Here is a 17567-nt window from a genome sequence, read left to right as displayed (position 1 = left end):
TTTTACTTATTTTTCAGTGGCATATTTTCATTGTTTATCCTAATTTTCTCAGCAGATTTATTGTTTCTTCGTAGTCTTTTCGTTTCTACCTGTATTTCATTGACAATTTTCTATAGTTTTTTCTGCTTATTGAAGATTTTAACAATAATAATATTGACAGTTGGTTGATAAGCCTTCGAATCTCTATTTATAATGGATCTGGTATTGATTCCTAAACTTCTTATTTCTCTTCGAACGAGATGTTAAGTTATGTTCTTTTAGATATAAAGCAGCAACCAAACTGGAACATTCCGAAAGCCTGGGCAAAATACCAAACATTTTTCAAGTAGAAATTTATGCAATTGAAAAATGTGTCCTGTTCAATCTAGACAGGAACGCTTTTCTAAAAAATTGAACGAATTAGGCAAGAAAAATAAAGTTGCCTTACAATGGATTCGGGACACACCGTAGGGAAATGAAATAACTGATAAGCTCGATAAAACAAGCCCTTTATGACACCCGAATTCTTCTGTGGTATCAGCTACACAACAATAGAAGAAGCATGGGAAAAGAAAGGAGATAGGAGCAAAACCAATTATTGAGACAACCTACAGGGGCTGAAACAGGCAAAGAATCTACTGACACCTGAAGACACTAGACTTAGCAGGTAATGCGTCAAAAACCATCAAAAACCACAGAGTTCTACACCTGAGTGTGTACGTATGAGAAGACGAAGATTTTTGGCACCTACAGCCACATTCTGGACTTTCTAAAAGAAGTGGGATGAATAGATCAGCTGTAAACGCTGGGTTCCCCAGTATTGCAGCAAGAAAAGGGGGACAAAATGGATCTTTCGGGTCGCAGTGTATATAATAACCCAATATCTACATCAATACATACATATTATAAGCAAACTCTCACAGCAATTTTTATTATTTCCTCTACTTGTGTTAATTTCTCAAAAAACATCACTTTTCTGCTTTCATCATCTTCATTATAACCCGTTTTCTTTGGTTATCTATTTTCATTATCTTCTTAAGTTTCTCTGGTTGTTTTCTAAATGTATTCTCTTTCTATTGTCTAAACTTGTAATTCTATCCTCATCCCCATTATGCTGTATAAATCTACAGCGTTAGGATTCACTGCCATAGTAATGAAAGAACCTCCAAGCCCAGTAAAACTCAACCTGATGCAAGCAGTGTACGCCTATTGGTAGATTACAATCCAGCAGATCTACCGAGAGTTGGACAAAAAGAGCCGAAGACCCACTCCAACATCAAACTGAGGGAATTGATTGACTACACTAGAGGCGAGAAAACAGCTAGACCAAGAATAGCAATAAATACAAAAGAGAAAAAAGAACAGAGTAAGAAAAAGGAATATCTATTAGAGATCTTGCCATTGCGAATATCTCGAGTAGGAACAGCTTTAGAAAATGAATCTACTGTTTAAGGTCGTTTTAAGTTACGTCGGTTAAGATTTTACCACTTCTAGAGGCTGCTGAAAACACACACAAAACCTAAACGCAACAACTGTAGCAAAATGAAAGTAGGAGGGAGAGTGAGTAACGGATTGGAGAATATGTAGGGGTGTATTCAAGCTTTTCCAGAAAGTTTGTCTTATTGGTATTTGATATTCATCCTTGACATGATCTTTCGAAACAAATTTTTATTGAACTGTAAAAAATTTTGTGGTTTTAAATCCTGTTTTTATTTTACAACATTGATCAAATGCAAAAAAGTGTCAATTTCAAATAGAACTAATGCAATTATCGACAATTCGGATCGACGAATGTGTATAGGAGCGATAAAAATGCTTCCCGGAATGCATCGTTCTTTGATACATTTCGGGAGGAGCGGATTTGGACTAAGTGTTTATTTTTCTCTTCCAAATTCAATAGCAAACTTCTCACAAGTTTTAATATATTTTCTTACATTTCTCATTCAATTCCTCTACAACAAAGCCGTTTGCCGTTGCCATTTGCCGTTGCCGTTGCCGTTTGACGTCTATTGACCCTTGCGTTATTGCCGTTAACCTAAACATTTTGTTATTCATTTTGAAGTGTGAACTGCTTTTTGTTTTCGTGATAATTTTGTTGTTTTTATTTGTAATCCGATATTGACGGACGATATGGTAAATAATTAAGAGTTTTTTATTGGAAGCATTAGGCAAAATGACGGGACAATGTTTTTGATTTTGTAATAGCAAACGGCAACGTGTCAAACGGAAAGTCAAGTTTATGAATCAGCCTTTACAATCTCGCATATTTTCCTTCCCGTTTTCTACGTCTCCATATATCTTATTTCAACAAATCTACTTAATTAATGATTTTTTTATTATTTAACTTCGCAGTAATTTACTGATTCACTTGTTTATTCAACTGCTTTAATGTCTAATGCATATTTTTAGTACGTAGCACACGGATTATGATGCAAATTATTTGAATTTACTTGTTTTTTTTTTAAAATAAAGATAAAGTAGAAGATTATTTCAGTGGCGATAACCAACGATTCTAATTATAATACTATCATAAATATTTAAACCAATACTGAACGTTTGAAACTTTCAAGTCTGTCTTTTTATCATTGACTGCTTATCTGCGAAAAGTTGTAAAAAACACGTTTTGATAAGAAATCAAGCGATTACGAGCTTACTTTATACTGCATTCTATTTTATTTTTAATAAAAATAATACTATAAAAAAATGTCAGTGGCAAAAGAAACCGTGTTCTAATATCTAAGAGGTCTCACTGGTGCAGCTCTGGTCTATTCACGATAAAAATATTGTTATTTTTCAATAGAATTTCTATTACGTTTAACACAAAAAATAACTCAGTTATGTGAAGAATAACAAAAGGTTTTTTGCAAGAAGGAGATCTATTAGGAATTCGGGACTAGAAGCGAAGACAACGTATAAACAAATAAAAGGGAATTATCACCATGCTTAGTGCCTTGGTGGCCTTTGTGTATCATTTATATCTATCTAATCAATTCCTGCATAATGATTTTCTTGTTGCAGAGGTTGGTAACACCTCTCCTTTAATTTGTTGTAATAAGGCGGATTTTCACTAACTAACTACACTTTTGGTTGGTAATTGAGGTATTCATTTTCCATTTTTTGTAATGACCAAAACTGTACGGAGTGCACAAATAAAATTTACATTTACGAGGTAAAATCTCTAATTATGACAGCCGGCGTCGGATGACGTGCGGCTGTGTACCCGCCACAATAATTGATACTTCCTTTAGAATGACCTTCTATGCTAAAGAATTTTTCAGGAGTGGTGCACCCCGATGTTTCCACTTCTTTCTTTGCATTTCAGTCTCTACATTATAGTATTGGATCTATTAACTGTCACATAAATGACAACGATAATTATATATATTCAGGTTATTTAGGTGCCTTTTAAACCAGAAAAAGACGGAAATTTCGCAGAGCTGTAATTCAGTAATTCTGAGTGAGCCGTTCAGGCATAGCAAGCTGGTGTTGGTATAACGCAAAAACCTTCCGATTGATAACAAAAATATGTTAAACCTCCCTCGTAACTGCACTCTTACGAGGTCACGTATTTATAGTTGCCTAACTAATAAGCTCTGATGTCATCTGATATTGACATCGGTTGTGGGATCTCCCTGAAGCTTTTAGGGTCTCATGAATAATATATTATATGTTTTATATTAGTTTTTAGGTATTGTAGGGGTTGATTTGTTTAAAACGTTTTGTTTATACGTGGTTTTTCACAAATTCTCTACTTAAAAATCATTCAGCAATGCATTACGTAAACTATTCTTCTGTTAAAAAAGTATTTAAATAAAATGGTAGGCAATAAAAATTTTTCAAAAATTTTGAGCACGCACTTACTCGGAGTAATTTTTAAAAAGTTGTTTAAAATGATCAAAAACTTTATAATAAAAAAACTGTTTTGTTTAGAAATAAAAAATACATTTTTCTCTAACATTGTGATATCAAAAAACAGCTTCACAGAAAAATATGATGAGTAAGGAATAAATATATTTTTTTTATGTAGAAGTCATTTATGAAGTGGACATTATTGAAAAGATGCCATTGGTTTATTCTGCAATCTCAAAAAAGTGCAAGATATCGATTCAGGGTATGCCGAAAAATCGATTTTGAAAAAAAGTCAAAGATATTGAAATGTTGAACTTCCGCAGGAAACTGTTTGATGTATACGGTTTCCAAATATTTGAAAAAGTACCCCTTAACATTGAAATAAACGAAAGCAATAAGTTTCCTTAATCCCAATAAGATTGGCAAAGATCCAGAACAATCCATACAACTGATGTCTGAAGCATTTGACATTTGACATTTTGTTGACATCTGTCTTCCATCAGCAGGGAGAGGATTTTCTTCCAATATGAAGATTTTGTTTGAAAATTCAAAAAAAGAATCACTTGTAGGCCGAAGATCAGTGTACGATTCTTGAAAAAAATTGATGAACTAAAAAATGTAAATATATTAAAATCTATGATACTCTTTATGAGGAATGCCTACTCAAGATATGGCGTAACACAAAAAGGCGAAAAATTTGCTGGAAACTGAGAAAATAAAACTAAGAAAACAGAGAGAAAAACTGGAAACATTGAAGAAAATAATCCTCGAAAACTAAACTTGGTTGCTTTATTATACTTATTATAAAAGTGTAGTAAATTCACGGAATTTTAACGGGAAAAATGTGAAAATGTGAAAACCAACCTGGAAAAAACGGGAATTTGACTTTAAATTTTTATTGAACACCCTGTAAAATAGGCAAGGGTGGAAGGAAAGAGGTAAGCCATCATAATTTTATAAAAATACGTTCCTCCGTTTAACTTCAAGATGGTTCCAATTTTTGTTTCCAATACCTATCCTTGGTATATAAAAACCTTTATTAGCACCTTAATTATTATTATGAATCAATATTAACTACATTATATCGAAAAAAATATATATTCACACCTTTTCTATTCAGAAAAAAGTTTAACAGTCACTAATAAGCTTTTTATCTGAATCATAACTATTTATTCTGGTTATTAACGAATATTATCACATTGTTGTAAATTTAAGAAAGCTATTAAATATACAAATAAATATATGAATAAAGTTTAAGTATTGTTATTATGTACTAATAAGTTAATGGAAAAATAAATCTTTTTATTTTGGTTCGACTAATAGTTAGATTCTTTCAAATTTTCATTTTCAAATTAAATTTCATACTTCCTCATTTAATATTTTTGCAAACATCACGCAATTCATCAAAATAATATTATCTAATACGTTTTATTAAATCGTGACCGAAACAAACGTAAAAAAATTTAATACAGTGGTCAACGGAAAAAAATATTTGTTTATTATCACTTCCTGATACCAACTTCAAGTACGCACTCGATTTTGCGAATTCTGTTATTCATTCCTTCAACTCTGAATCAGGCTCGCCTCTACCAAGGTTACACGATGATTTTTATACCATTTACATTTTGACTTTTACCTTTCATTTCTACATCAAGGATAAAAATAGATATAAGTCACACCAATTTTTCCATCCAATCAGATAACTTCTACGTCAGATTAGGCCAGTCAAAATCAACAATTAATTAACAAATCACGATGCAACTTTGGTTTTTAGAATGTTGTCTGGACCTATTACGGTTGTCTGTCTACTCAAGTTGACCTTTTATATACAAAGCATCGTGGAAGATTTTGATTTTTCTCTATACTTCATACTATTTGCATTTTATTTTATATATGTTTCTTAGCAAATTCAGACCAACTGGAGTTCTGTAGGTCAGTAAATAACGGAAATACGAGTCTTGTTTAAAAAGTTTGCAACGAGATATTTTTTGTTTCATAATAATTTTCATTTTTCTACATAGTTTTCTTTTAAGTCTCTACATTCAGTTCATCCATGCTCTACCTTTAGTAATGTCATCAAAGAAGCTCTCTCTTCTCCTACAAGTGAATTTTTTAGGTCAGGAAATAGCAAAAAGTCGCTAGGGGACAGATCCCGTGAATACAGTGGGTGGTCAGTCTATTCAAATTGCACTTTTAGAAACATAGCCACGACGATCACTGTTTTCCTGTTAAAAAGCACTTACAATTCCTTCAAATGCGGTCGCCTTTTCCTCCTTTCAACTTATCAAGCAATGATGAGTAATTGTTTTATCTTTTTGAAGATGAAGATAGTCAATGAACACAATCTCATGACTATTCGAAAAAACTGGCCGATGAAATCGTCTTAATCTTTTTCCAATGCACTGATTTCAGTGTTTTTTCGATTCAGATGTGTAGGGATAGATGCAGGTTTCGTCAACAGTTGTAAATCGATGCAAAAAATCCGACATTGTACTTAAATCGTATTAATAGGTCCGGAGAAACGCAACCAACGTGCAGAGAGTTTACGCAAGCATAATTGACAAATGAGTTTCACTATCTTTATTTAGCGACCTTTTTGGATTATATCGCTGGTTGTCGCAGTCCTGGAATCTCATCGTAAGTCAAGTTGATTTGAATTCAGCTACTCAAAATTTTACGGTTGTAAATGATGATGCAGAACTCTTTCATTTGCGTTTTTGTATGGGCTTTCAGAAACAAATATTCAACAGCTCGATATTCAATTGTTTTCTATCTTTAGATAAATCTTCACGACTCACTCATACGATTGTCAAACCAAAGGTAGGCGTTGAATATTTTATTGAAAATCTCTCAACGCATGCACCAATATAGGTCCCAACTTATATTGTGCTGTCATCTTCAGGTCGAGGTTAGATAATCAAACAACCCTCGTATACTACTCTCCAAGTAGAAAGACGTTGGGCAGATCTTAAAATTCGTCCTACTCTGGCCATATTTGGTGCTGACAATTTTCATTTTCTCTCTCGTTCGAAACACTTAGTTTATAATGCGCATGCTTGAGAATGCGCAGAACCGAGCTGGAACCTCGGAGGATAGAGAAGTCGTTGCCATTCTATCTTCCTTAGTCGGAATAGCTTCCACTTCCTTATAGAAAATTCTGTTAAACGATTCGACTATCGAATTCGTCTTTTAAAATAAAAGTATTTTTCATATTCACAGAAGGTGTCTCATAAATAATGTCGGTTACCAATTTCACTTTGTTTATTGAATAATCATACCAAAAGAAAGCCTTAATATTAGAAGTATATGGTTACAACTCAACGTTCAGTAAGCTCTTTGGGACCTTGGTAAAAGCATTCTTTGTGCTTATTGTAAACTTTTTCTTCAGCAAGAATTTCGCCATCTTTCTGAACAAATGGTGCAAGATCTGGACTAAATGCTCGATGTAGTAGGTGTTCTATACCATCAAGTTCTTCCGCGTAACTTTCACAGTGTGCGGTTTAGTATTGTATTGTGAGGGAACCCGCTTTCATTTAGAGATAAAAGTACACTAAAGCTTTGCAGCTCCACCAGACACACAAGACATTCCACTCGAATCGACCTCTCTTTGCGACGAATTCTGGTAATTGTCATTTATGTAACCACTGATTTCCCGTATTTAAGTTGCTAAGATAAATCCATAATCGACGTTTCGCTTGAATCTTTAATAGATCCAAGAGAGTTTGATAATCGGCGAGTGTCAACTAAGTTAGTGTCTACTGTTTCCCTTGTTATCTCAATATTTTACGCAGGTGGACGACCTGAGCTTGAAAGATCTTCAAGCGTCAAATCTCCACTATTATAACGATTAAACCAACGCTGTGCGGTGAGTTGATTAGCTGTGTCTTCCGCTTCAATTTCACTGTTTTCCTTTCTGCCATAGAAGCTTTAAACTTTTGTTTCCAATAATGTTTTAACGATAAACGAATTTCATATTTATCTCACTTATTATCTACTATTAATTATGAAAATGTACTGCGTCGTCAATTAACAAAGAGAGAGCAATTGTACTATTCATAGAATAGAGACATTACTAATGAGAAACCCTCTGTATATATATGGGAATGTAACCTAACTATGGGAGAAAAGATTTTTACTGTTTCATTAGAGTTCAACCAAATTTAAGTCAAAATCCTGGATCCTCCATTGAGTATTGCTATTTATCAAAGGTAGAAAAAGTATTTTGAGACTCATTTGAATCAAAACTATTGACCACGATGAAATTATCAAGGTTACCAAAATTTCCATTGTACCTACAAGTGATTTATTATACAAAAACATTTTTATCTTTTAGTATGTTTGCACATTTTTATTAATTTCGTCGTAGATTGTTCTAATTAAGAATACTGACTCAGTGTTTGGTAATTTAAGTACCATGCTCATACACAATTTTTCCACTTAAATCACCTTTTCTGAAACTGGATTATGTTTGGTGAGTCTATTAATTTGTCTATTTTTGTATCTTGAACATATAAAACACGTTTTTGAAGTATTATTAAATTCGGTGAACAATTTTTTGAAACTAATACATTATCTGTTCTCACTCGAAGGACTATAAAAAGTATTGAAGAGTCCAGCAAAACTGATATATCTGGAGCAATTTTTAATAAATTTATTTTTAAAATGTGCTTCTGGAAACGTTCAGGTCTAAAAAGCCGGCTTATTATTTCAAAGAAGCCGCTCCATTATTTGCATTGCATAAAATATTTAGTTTTGTTTCGACTGTTGTTAGTGGCGGCTCTCAGTGTTGTATTCAATGCATTTTATAATTATTTCAATTTGTTTTTCGGATCTTTCTTTAGTTTGCGTTGTTGATTAACGATGATGGTTTTTGGCGACCATATTCTACCATTTATTGCTTTGTAAAAGTTGGTAATGTTTTAAATCATACACGAAAAGGCAAGAGCAATATTATTTTGAAATTGGTTCTACCAAACATTCCGCTAAATTCAGTTATTGTTATTATCATTCTCGAATATTAAAAAAATTTCAATTGTGGAATCTAACGAATTTTCAAAGTCATATGAAATTAATTTTAAAATGGTCGCCGCGCCGTGGGGTAAACAAATGCTTTCGTCATAAGTTTAAGTGTACAAATTATTTGCTTTGTTATATTATTTGTTGCTTTTTAAACCTCATTATTTTCAGTTTTATTAACCTTCTCAAAGAGTTACTAATTGAAGAAGTGCGAAATTTTCTCATGGAGAGTAGTATTCTTGGTTTTTCATAACAAAAACATTGTTCTTAAACTCCAAAACACAGCAATTTGTTGCAAATTCAGCTTGCTAGTATTTGAAAGATCTGAAGTTTTTAAATGCTTTTATTTATGTCTGTGTGTAGAAAGTAGTTGTTAATACCAAGTATGCAACAATGTCCAAATTGGAAACTGGTGGAAAATGAGCACGATTCTGACTGAAGCTTTTCTCATCTAATGAAAAGGGGTCAATTCTACCTAAAGCTTTCAGTTAAAAAGTTCTCACTCTGGTTTGATGAATTTAATATCTAAACTTGAATGCAACAGTGAAAATTAATGTTTTCAGTTGTAGTAATTTCACTGAGATAGATCTACAGACCCACTTGTAACCATATTTGAAACTTGGAACACATTTTTTCTGAATTTAATAAGTATATGCAGAGTAGAGAAGAAATGTATGAGAATATAATAAAAATCTCACTGAAATTAAATAAGGGGACTTTAACAAAAAAATACATAAAAATTAAAGTACTATACACACCAAAAAATAAAGAAAACGATAGAAAACAACTCACACTATCGAAACAAAGCTAACATAAGGGTACATAAGAGAAAATAGGTCGTTTACCCCACGGCCGCCATTTTGACGTAGATCAGCTGTTTTCTTTGATTCCCAAGACTATTTTTGAAAAGATGAGATATTAACTGTCATGAAAATAAATAACAAAAAGGTTTGTTCTTGGTAGCTGCACTGGAACTATACTGAACTGGAACGGTGCAGGTCAGTTCATGAGTGTACAGAATTAATTCGATCGGATACAAAGAACGATTTAGTGCATAGTAGTGCAGAGATCAATGAAGCATTTTTTGTTTGTTGTATTTGAGGTTATAGTGCCACCGTTTCCAGATTACTCTTATTGCACCGCACTGGCTGAACTGACTCTAGACCCAGTGCAAGCAGTACAGTGAACTGGGTGAACTAGTTTTCTTGCACTGTTATTAAGAACAGCAACACTAGCACTGGTTCTGCTACAAAGAACGCTTTAGTGTACACTACCAGAACTAGTTCTGCCAGTGCCAGCTACCAAGAACAAACCTTGACATTCCTAAGAAGATTCCCGCGAAAAAGGGTTGCTTCAAATTATGAAAAGTTGTAATTTTTGCTTTTCAATTTATGCTCTCAAAATTTCTACTCGTGTTTTATTTTAATAAAGCGTATTATTATTTTTTCTTGACGTGAATTATTATTTTGTTATTACCGCTGTTAATTTTATGTACTCATGGCAAATCAGTTATTTTTTTTCTGTAAATTTTTCGTTTTAAAAACGCCAATGGAATTGTGACAAAAAATTACTAACAACATAAGGTAGGAAATCAAGTTTTATGTTAATTTTTGAAAAATAAAACGATAATCGATACTGACAAGGCCAAAAATCCTATATAACGAGGTTATTGCACATAAATATTACAAAGGCCATCGACATCTTTATATTTTTTTTTCTAATTGAAAATTTGCGTTTATTGGAGGTATTTATGTTCATTAAAGCAAAAATATACAGGGCGTTTCATGAATAAGCACTATAGTCTAGAGAAATTGCAGACCGTTAACAGATGTTTGAAATATCTAAATAAAAATTTTTGCCTTGTCACCTTTTAGTTTGTGGGATATACAAAAAATACAGAAAACCCCAAAAAAGCATCCTACTCAACTCATAAGGGGACACTCCCTGATACGAAACGCTATACTTTATAAGTGCCAAATTATACATCGGGGACAGCTATAGAGGAGGACCACTCGGATTATGTCTTTTTTTTGCCGCAGTAGGTTGGAAAGGGGTTTCCGAGACAATCAAACACACCGAAATACCTCTAGGAAAAGAGTGTATAGCCACCGAAACTAACTACATACTACCTCCCGAAATCTATACAACTAGGAGGAGTTAGGAGACTAAGCGTTTAACCGCGATGCGAAACACGATGATCCATCCGTGGACTTGGATGGATTATAAAATTATAGTTCTTCCAATATCAATTGCAGAACACAGTTATGCGAGTAATAATCAATATTTTATAAATACGCAAGGCACTCATACCAAATTAAGAAATGAAAAATATTCGGTAAACATCTAACAAACCGTCAGTCCACTTGGACTCATCACCTCCGCTGTTTACATATGAAAACATCGAATCGTAAACATAAATGCATTTTTATTGGTCGAAGCTATCGGAAGGCGTATGTACACATTTGATATATTTCTGCCCAATATTCTACGATAAGCAGTGGGGTAGTTTGGTGGGATTCATGTAATTCATAAATTTCTTTACATAAATAGAAATATGGTGTTCTTTACACCATGAGTAAATAAAAACAATGAAATTGCACAGTTTAGTGAGTATAAAGACAGATATGAATTTAATAATCAAGATTTAGATATATAAACACAGCAAGTTATTTTAAATATATTCGAATGTTTGAAAAAGGAAAATATTCGCTGAATTTATTAGAGTGAATAAATTTTCCATTTATCGAGTAGTCACGAATCAGTTGACAAAGCTACTAAGGATTTTATACGTAGGACAATTTATAGTTTATATAAGATAACCGATGGACGAAAAGAAAAGAGAACAGACAGAAGAAATCCAGGAAGACCCCCTACGAGATGGACTGACGATATTAAAAGAATACGGACAAATTGGGTAGCAACCGCTCAGAACAGAGAAAACTGGAAGCATTTGGAGGAGGCCTATATCCAGCAGTGGACGAGATAACACTGAATGATGATGATGATGATGATGATAAGGAGAACAGAGTTGCCAGTAATACAGCAAAAGGTAGCAAATTATCCAGAATACAATTATACCAATTTAGAAACATTGCGTCAAGTTTTGTCAGCATCGTCAGAATCGTCAAGGATGGTTCGATGGCGACAGTTCATGTATGGTATCCTGTTTAAACCAAACTCACTTACAAGTAGGTACATTGTACTCGTCTTTCGACGTTTATTTAATAATTTAATATTCAGTTGTAGCAAGGTATAACGATGATTTTTTTCCAAGTTCCAAGTAGGACTAGAATTAAGTGAATAACGGTGTATAATGCCGTCCAATTTATAATGATTCTATTGCCTTTTAACGATAACTTTCTCGCTTAAGAAACAAATATGTTTAAAATATATTGGAAGAACTATACAAATATACATAGGCCAGGACTAATTGATGGTGTGTGAAGTTGAACGAAAACAAATCTGCATATGTTAACTTTACGAACAAACGAAACCAAAATAACCAAGTAACAATAAACAACGCTTAAATTCCTTATACTAACAATGAAAAGTTGTTTAGATTGACACTTGCCGCTAGAGTTGTCTCGAGAGTCCACGTTTAAAAAAACTTGGTATAAAATATAAATGAAGAAACTCCAAATTGTCTGTACCCAACAAACTACTTCTCCACAAACAGATATTGAAACCCATATGGTATACTGCATTGAGGTTGTGCCTGTCTATCATTCCAGTGATACATTTACTAAATAAAGTGGTGTAAAGTAATTCACTGTTGACCCGGAATAATAATATTTGATTCTATTCTAATTCTCAGCTCACCCTTTATATTCATGAAAATATATTTACCATACATCTAATTCACAACATATTCATATATATTTTATAACTCACTCTATATATTTATGGTATAATGGTTGAAGCAAGTCATCTACTACCAAAATTTATCGACTATACACCTAAAGGCACCCATACACCACGGGTAAACACGACAATCTTAATGGAACAGGTAATATGTATGTGCAAAATTGCCGCTTTTAAACAAACTACACACTGTCGGAAAAGAACGTCTACAGTTGTGTGTATCACGATGAACCGCAAGGACATAATTGCAATGGCGTTGGTTTTGCTTTAAAAAAGAAATTACGTAGAAAACGTTCGAAAAACGAATTTTCCCATGTGAATCTAGTAAAAGAGGTCAAATTGGAAAAAAGTGACTGTTGTAATTATTTAAGAATGGATGAAGACACTTATTTAGAAATCTCAAGTCATGTCGGAGATGAAGAACGTCGGTTAACATCATCTTGATTGGCCCATACTCGTGTTTACCCGTAGTGTATAGGGGCCTTAAGTCATGAAAATTATTCTGCTTAGTCACAACTAACCCTGTATATTTGTGATATATTAACCAAAGTAAATACTATAATAATTAAACATAAAATCTGTCTTAAAATTCACAACTCACTTTGTATTTCTATACTGTATAAGCAAGTAATGAAATATAAAAGTGTATTTTCAAAATTTTTAAATGACAAATATGAAAATTATTATAAGAAGTTGAATGCGTATCATTCTTTAATAAATATTTTGTGACTAACTTGAATAGCCTTTCGATGATTTCAACACACATTATGGGCTAGTGGTCTACATAACGATATGGAATGTACCAGGAAGTGTATAAATATAGGACCGGTAGCGAGTGTGATGGTGGATAACGCAATGCATAGATAAATTTATAGTTAGCTAGGACGTAATTAACCACATGGAAAAATCCGTTTTTAGCACAAGAAAATCGATGAACACATGAATGCGTGTCTAATATAAAAAGTAGGCTGGATTTCGTATTAAAAGAATTTAATTCTCATTGAAAGGAAAATACGTTTACAGGTTATAATTACCATCACAACCAAGCTTGAAAACTAACCGACAGATGGGATGAAAAATTTTTTATTTTATTATAAGATTTGTTCCGGCAGTATGATTTGATCATATTACGATCTTTGGTGCAGTACGCATTACTTAACTATAATTTATTACTATGACGCACCCAATAATTGCTACTAGTTGAATAACTTAATTTACAACATTGTAAAAATTATTTATTAACATAAAATATAAATAAATAAAGTGGTTTCAATAATCTGACTATATCTGACTATATAATAGAGTCACATCAGTACTAAAATAAGAGTAAGTAATTTGATAAGTTAAAGGAACTTCAAGTATCTAAGGGACATATGGAATCGCTTAAATAAGACGTTGGTTCCCATCAGTGTACAATAAATCTTAACGAATACACTAGTGGGTGGAAGTTTAATAGGTAGATTTATGATTCTTCACACTCAAATTAATATAAGAGAGAAATTAGGCAATCCGAGATAATACGATAATGGAGTATAGAATAAGAGACGTATTGTATAACTTACTATACGGTTAACAGACCTTATATGTTCCCATTAGGAGTGGCGAGACAATTTGCTGGAACACTACATTTAATACAGATAGGGAAAAGTAGAAAATCATCATTTTTTGTTTCATATAGTTTCACTGAACCATTCACTTTGATCTCCACTATCGAATAAGTACTGTATCTCTACTACTACTGAACAAGTTCAATTTGTTGCTAAGACTTTTTCTTCATTACTTGAACTTGATATTGTTGGAAGGCTATGGTCATATTGCGCATGATTATCTAGTTATAGACCCGTGTTTCCCAACGTCCTACAGGGGGCAATTTGATTGTAAAGGGGTGCAATTCGAAATGGAGATTAACCCTTTTGTTTTGGGCTATTTAAATGCGATGCTAGGTTTGGGTGCCCAATTGAAAGAAAAAAGCAAATTCTTAAACAATTGCGGCCAATAAATTCGTTTGACGGGACTAAAATATCAACTGGGTTTTTGGCGTCGTAATTAAACTCCTTTTCGATTTTTTTCGAAAAACTATCATTCAAGTTTCTTAATTGAACAATTCAATTCTTTAATATAAAAATTATGTATATGTTACATAGGGATCGTAAAAATTTGAGTGGGCATGGCACAAAAAAGGTTGAGGAACACCGTTATAGACACTCTGCTCGAACAAACATATTCAATACAGTTGCCTTCGACTATATCGTTCATACAATATTTGAACACCATATTAGTCTCAAAATAAGCTTTAGTTTCGGCAATAAACTCATTAGTGCAAAATTTTTTCCAGAGAGCAGCCTCATTGATTTGTGACATAGTGCATTGCATGTCTTCTTCAAATGGGGTAGACAAAATAGTCACCTTGTACAGTTTTTCCCTTATTAAGACAGTCAATAAATTTTACAGCACGCAAAAATTGCTCAAAATCATTGGTTAGTTGTTGTTTTTTGTCAATTGTAAAGTCGCGTGCACCCACTTTGAACAAAGCTTCCACGTACACGAATGTTCAATCACTATATTCCCAACACGTCCCTTTCTTATCTTTAGAACTGGATTTTTTTGATGTTTTCAACGGTGACAGCCTCTTAAAGTTAGTAAACCAATTGTGAACGGTTAATTTTCCTAGAAAACAGTCCGAATAATGTGGATCAAGCCAAACTTTGCTCAAAAAGCGATGCTTCTGAAAAGTTAATCTAGTTGAGATATTATGATCCAAACAAATTTTTGTAATTTCTCTATATTTATAAGTAGTTGACTAACATTTAATCCAGATTACCTCGAATACACCCTGTATAATGAATGATTCCAAATACTAAGCGATAAATTTGTTCTTAACTATGAGTGCCTTTTAAATAGCCGAAGAGAGTGTTTCCCATCAAGAACGGCATCAAGTTATTTTGTAAACTATATTTTTTTGTAAGTCTAGACAAAATCATTCAAGTTATGAGTATGAGTATTTAAAAGGATCTATCTGTAACAGATTTAACTATAGTTTATTTCGATATGGATTGTCCCTAAGCGGATTGCAAATAAATTTTCAAAAAGACTTATTATAATTAGAAAATAATCTTATTTGAATATGAAATTGAAAGGCTGAAAAGGTATTATTAAATATGGTTTATATTCGATATACACAGTGTTACTATAAAAATTTTTCCCTGTAGTGCAACGGAATTTATCTCATTGATTCACATAATTCATTTGATTTGTGTACTAATGTTGTGTCAGCTATATTCTATATAAACAGCATCTTGACTTGTTGAAATAGAAAATACAAAATAGTTCTATTAATAAGATTAAATACTATAAGAAAGAATATGTTCTAAGATAGTCGAAATAATTTCAATAGCTCACATAGACGTAACAAGGGAAACATTACATAGCAGAATTGTTGTTGTTACCATTTCTACTGGAACGAGGACAAGTAAATAATAACAACATATATTCTGTTTGACAAAAACGGGTGTTACTATCAATATAGAGACTACTGATTACCTCTCCCAGAAAAAACAATATTAAGAAGTTATCCAGAAGGTATCACAACCCTCATCCCTCCTAGAAACATTTAATTGTCGTCTGGATAATTGGTTGTATGTGAGTAAGGCAAACGAACTATATGGTTCATATATTTCTACAATCCATGTAGAAAACAATAAAACGTATTCAGTGTTTTTGTTTCGATAAGAACAATGTACATTCAAATGCAATACTTCCCAAGCAATCAACCTGTTCAGTATATCGTCATGAAAACTTACAGAAACTAAGTCAATTTAAACAATGGGAGACGAATAAATGAAACCATGAAACACGAAAGTAATAATATCGAAACCAGGTCAATAGTACGTTGCCATTATTGTCATTATTTTGAAATTCACATAAGTAAATTGAGTATTTATACATTTTTAAAAAAGGATAATAATTTAAAAATAATTAAAGTTCATTATCATGAAATTAATACCCTCCAGTGGGTTCTGGGATACATTGGAGTGGAGGGAAATGAAATATCAGGCAAACTTGCTATAGTAGAGGGCTATAGTAGAACCTAACCTAACTAAACACTTTGTAGAACCTGAACCCCATCCACTATTTTAAAAATGGAAAAACTATAAACTATACTGTTGTTGGAGCGTTTGGGCTTTAAAAAGATCCTCGCTGAACAGAAATTTTGCGCAGATAAGAGTTAATTGTCGAAATTGAAGCGTATTTTGAGAATCTGAACCCTTGTGTTAGATTGGCTACAGCTCAATAGAGAATAAGATAACTCCCACAGTAGAGTAACGACTGATGGAATTCTATCAGACAAATTTAGGGTTGAAGAAGGATTGAAACAAGGAGATCCAATATCGACAGTGGTTTTAAATCTGGTGCTAGAAAAAATTTTACGAGATAGTAATATACAAATAACAGGGTTCATTTATGCAAACGATTTAGCTTAAATAAACAGAACAAAAAAATAAATGGAAAGAGCATTCTGTAAATTAGAAGAGACTGTAAAAATTATGGATCAAGAAAGAGAAAACGAAGGATATGGTGCTAAGACAAAATGTGATTGGTAGAAATGAATACATAGAGATTAAAGCGGGAAAGGAAAAAATAGAAGGTCAAATAAAAATGAAGAGCGGACTGAAATAAATAATAAAATAGGCAAAGAAAGTAAAGCAGTGAGATCATACATTAAATTCATAAAATCAAAGGAGTTATTTAGACTGTTATAGGAGGAGTTATATACACAAAAACTTTTGGGGAAATTGGGGAAGTTAAGGACTACGGAGAAGAAGAATAAACCAAGAATTTGTATAAATAATCATGTCAGTAAC

The 17567-nt window shown here is 32.7% G+C and overlaps 1 protein-coding gene across 2 annotated transcripts in view; it reads left to right on the top strand.

Annotated features, from left to right (window-relative positions):
* Positions 1–8232: 8232 nt before the first annotated feature.
* The window catches only part of LOC130441505 (sodium-dependent transporter bedraggled), a 52818-nt gene continuing 43483 nt past the window's right edge, over positions 8233–17567 (top strand). The window contains exon 1 of one of the 2 annotated variants that reach the window (XM_056775222.1): positions 8233–8299. In XM_056775222.1, the coding sequence (XP_056631200.1) occupies positions 8293–8299 (7 nt within the window). In that variant the 5' untranslated portion in view covers positions 8233–8292. Of the gene's footprint in view, positions 8300–11959; positions 12033–17567 lie in introns of those variants that run through there. The other variant, XM_056775221.1, reaches the window with a different exon arrangement.

Source organism: Diorhabda sublineata, chromosome 3 (genome assembly GCF_026230105.1).
Source record: "Diorhabda sublineata isolate icDioSubl1.1 chromosome 3, icDioSubl1.1, whole genome shotgun sequence".
In the NCBI taxonomy this organism is placed as follows: Eukaryota; Metazoa; Arthropoda; class Insecta; order Coleoptera; family Chrysomelidae; genus Diorhabda; species Diorhabda sublineata.
The sequence above is the reverse complement of the archived record's forward strand: the minus strand, read 5'-3'. Positions and strand labels throughout refer to the sequence as shown.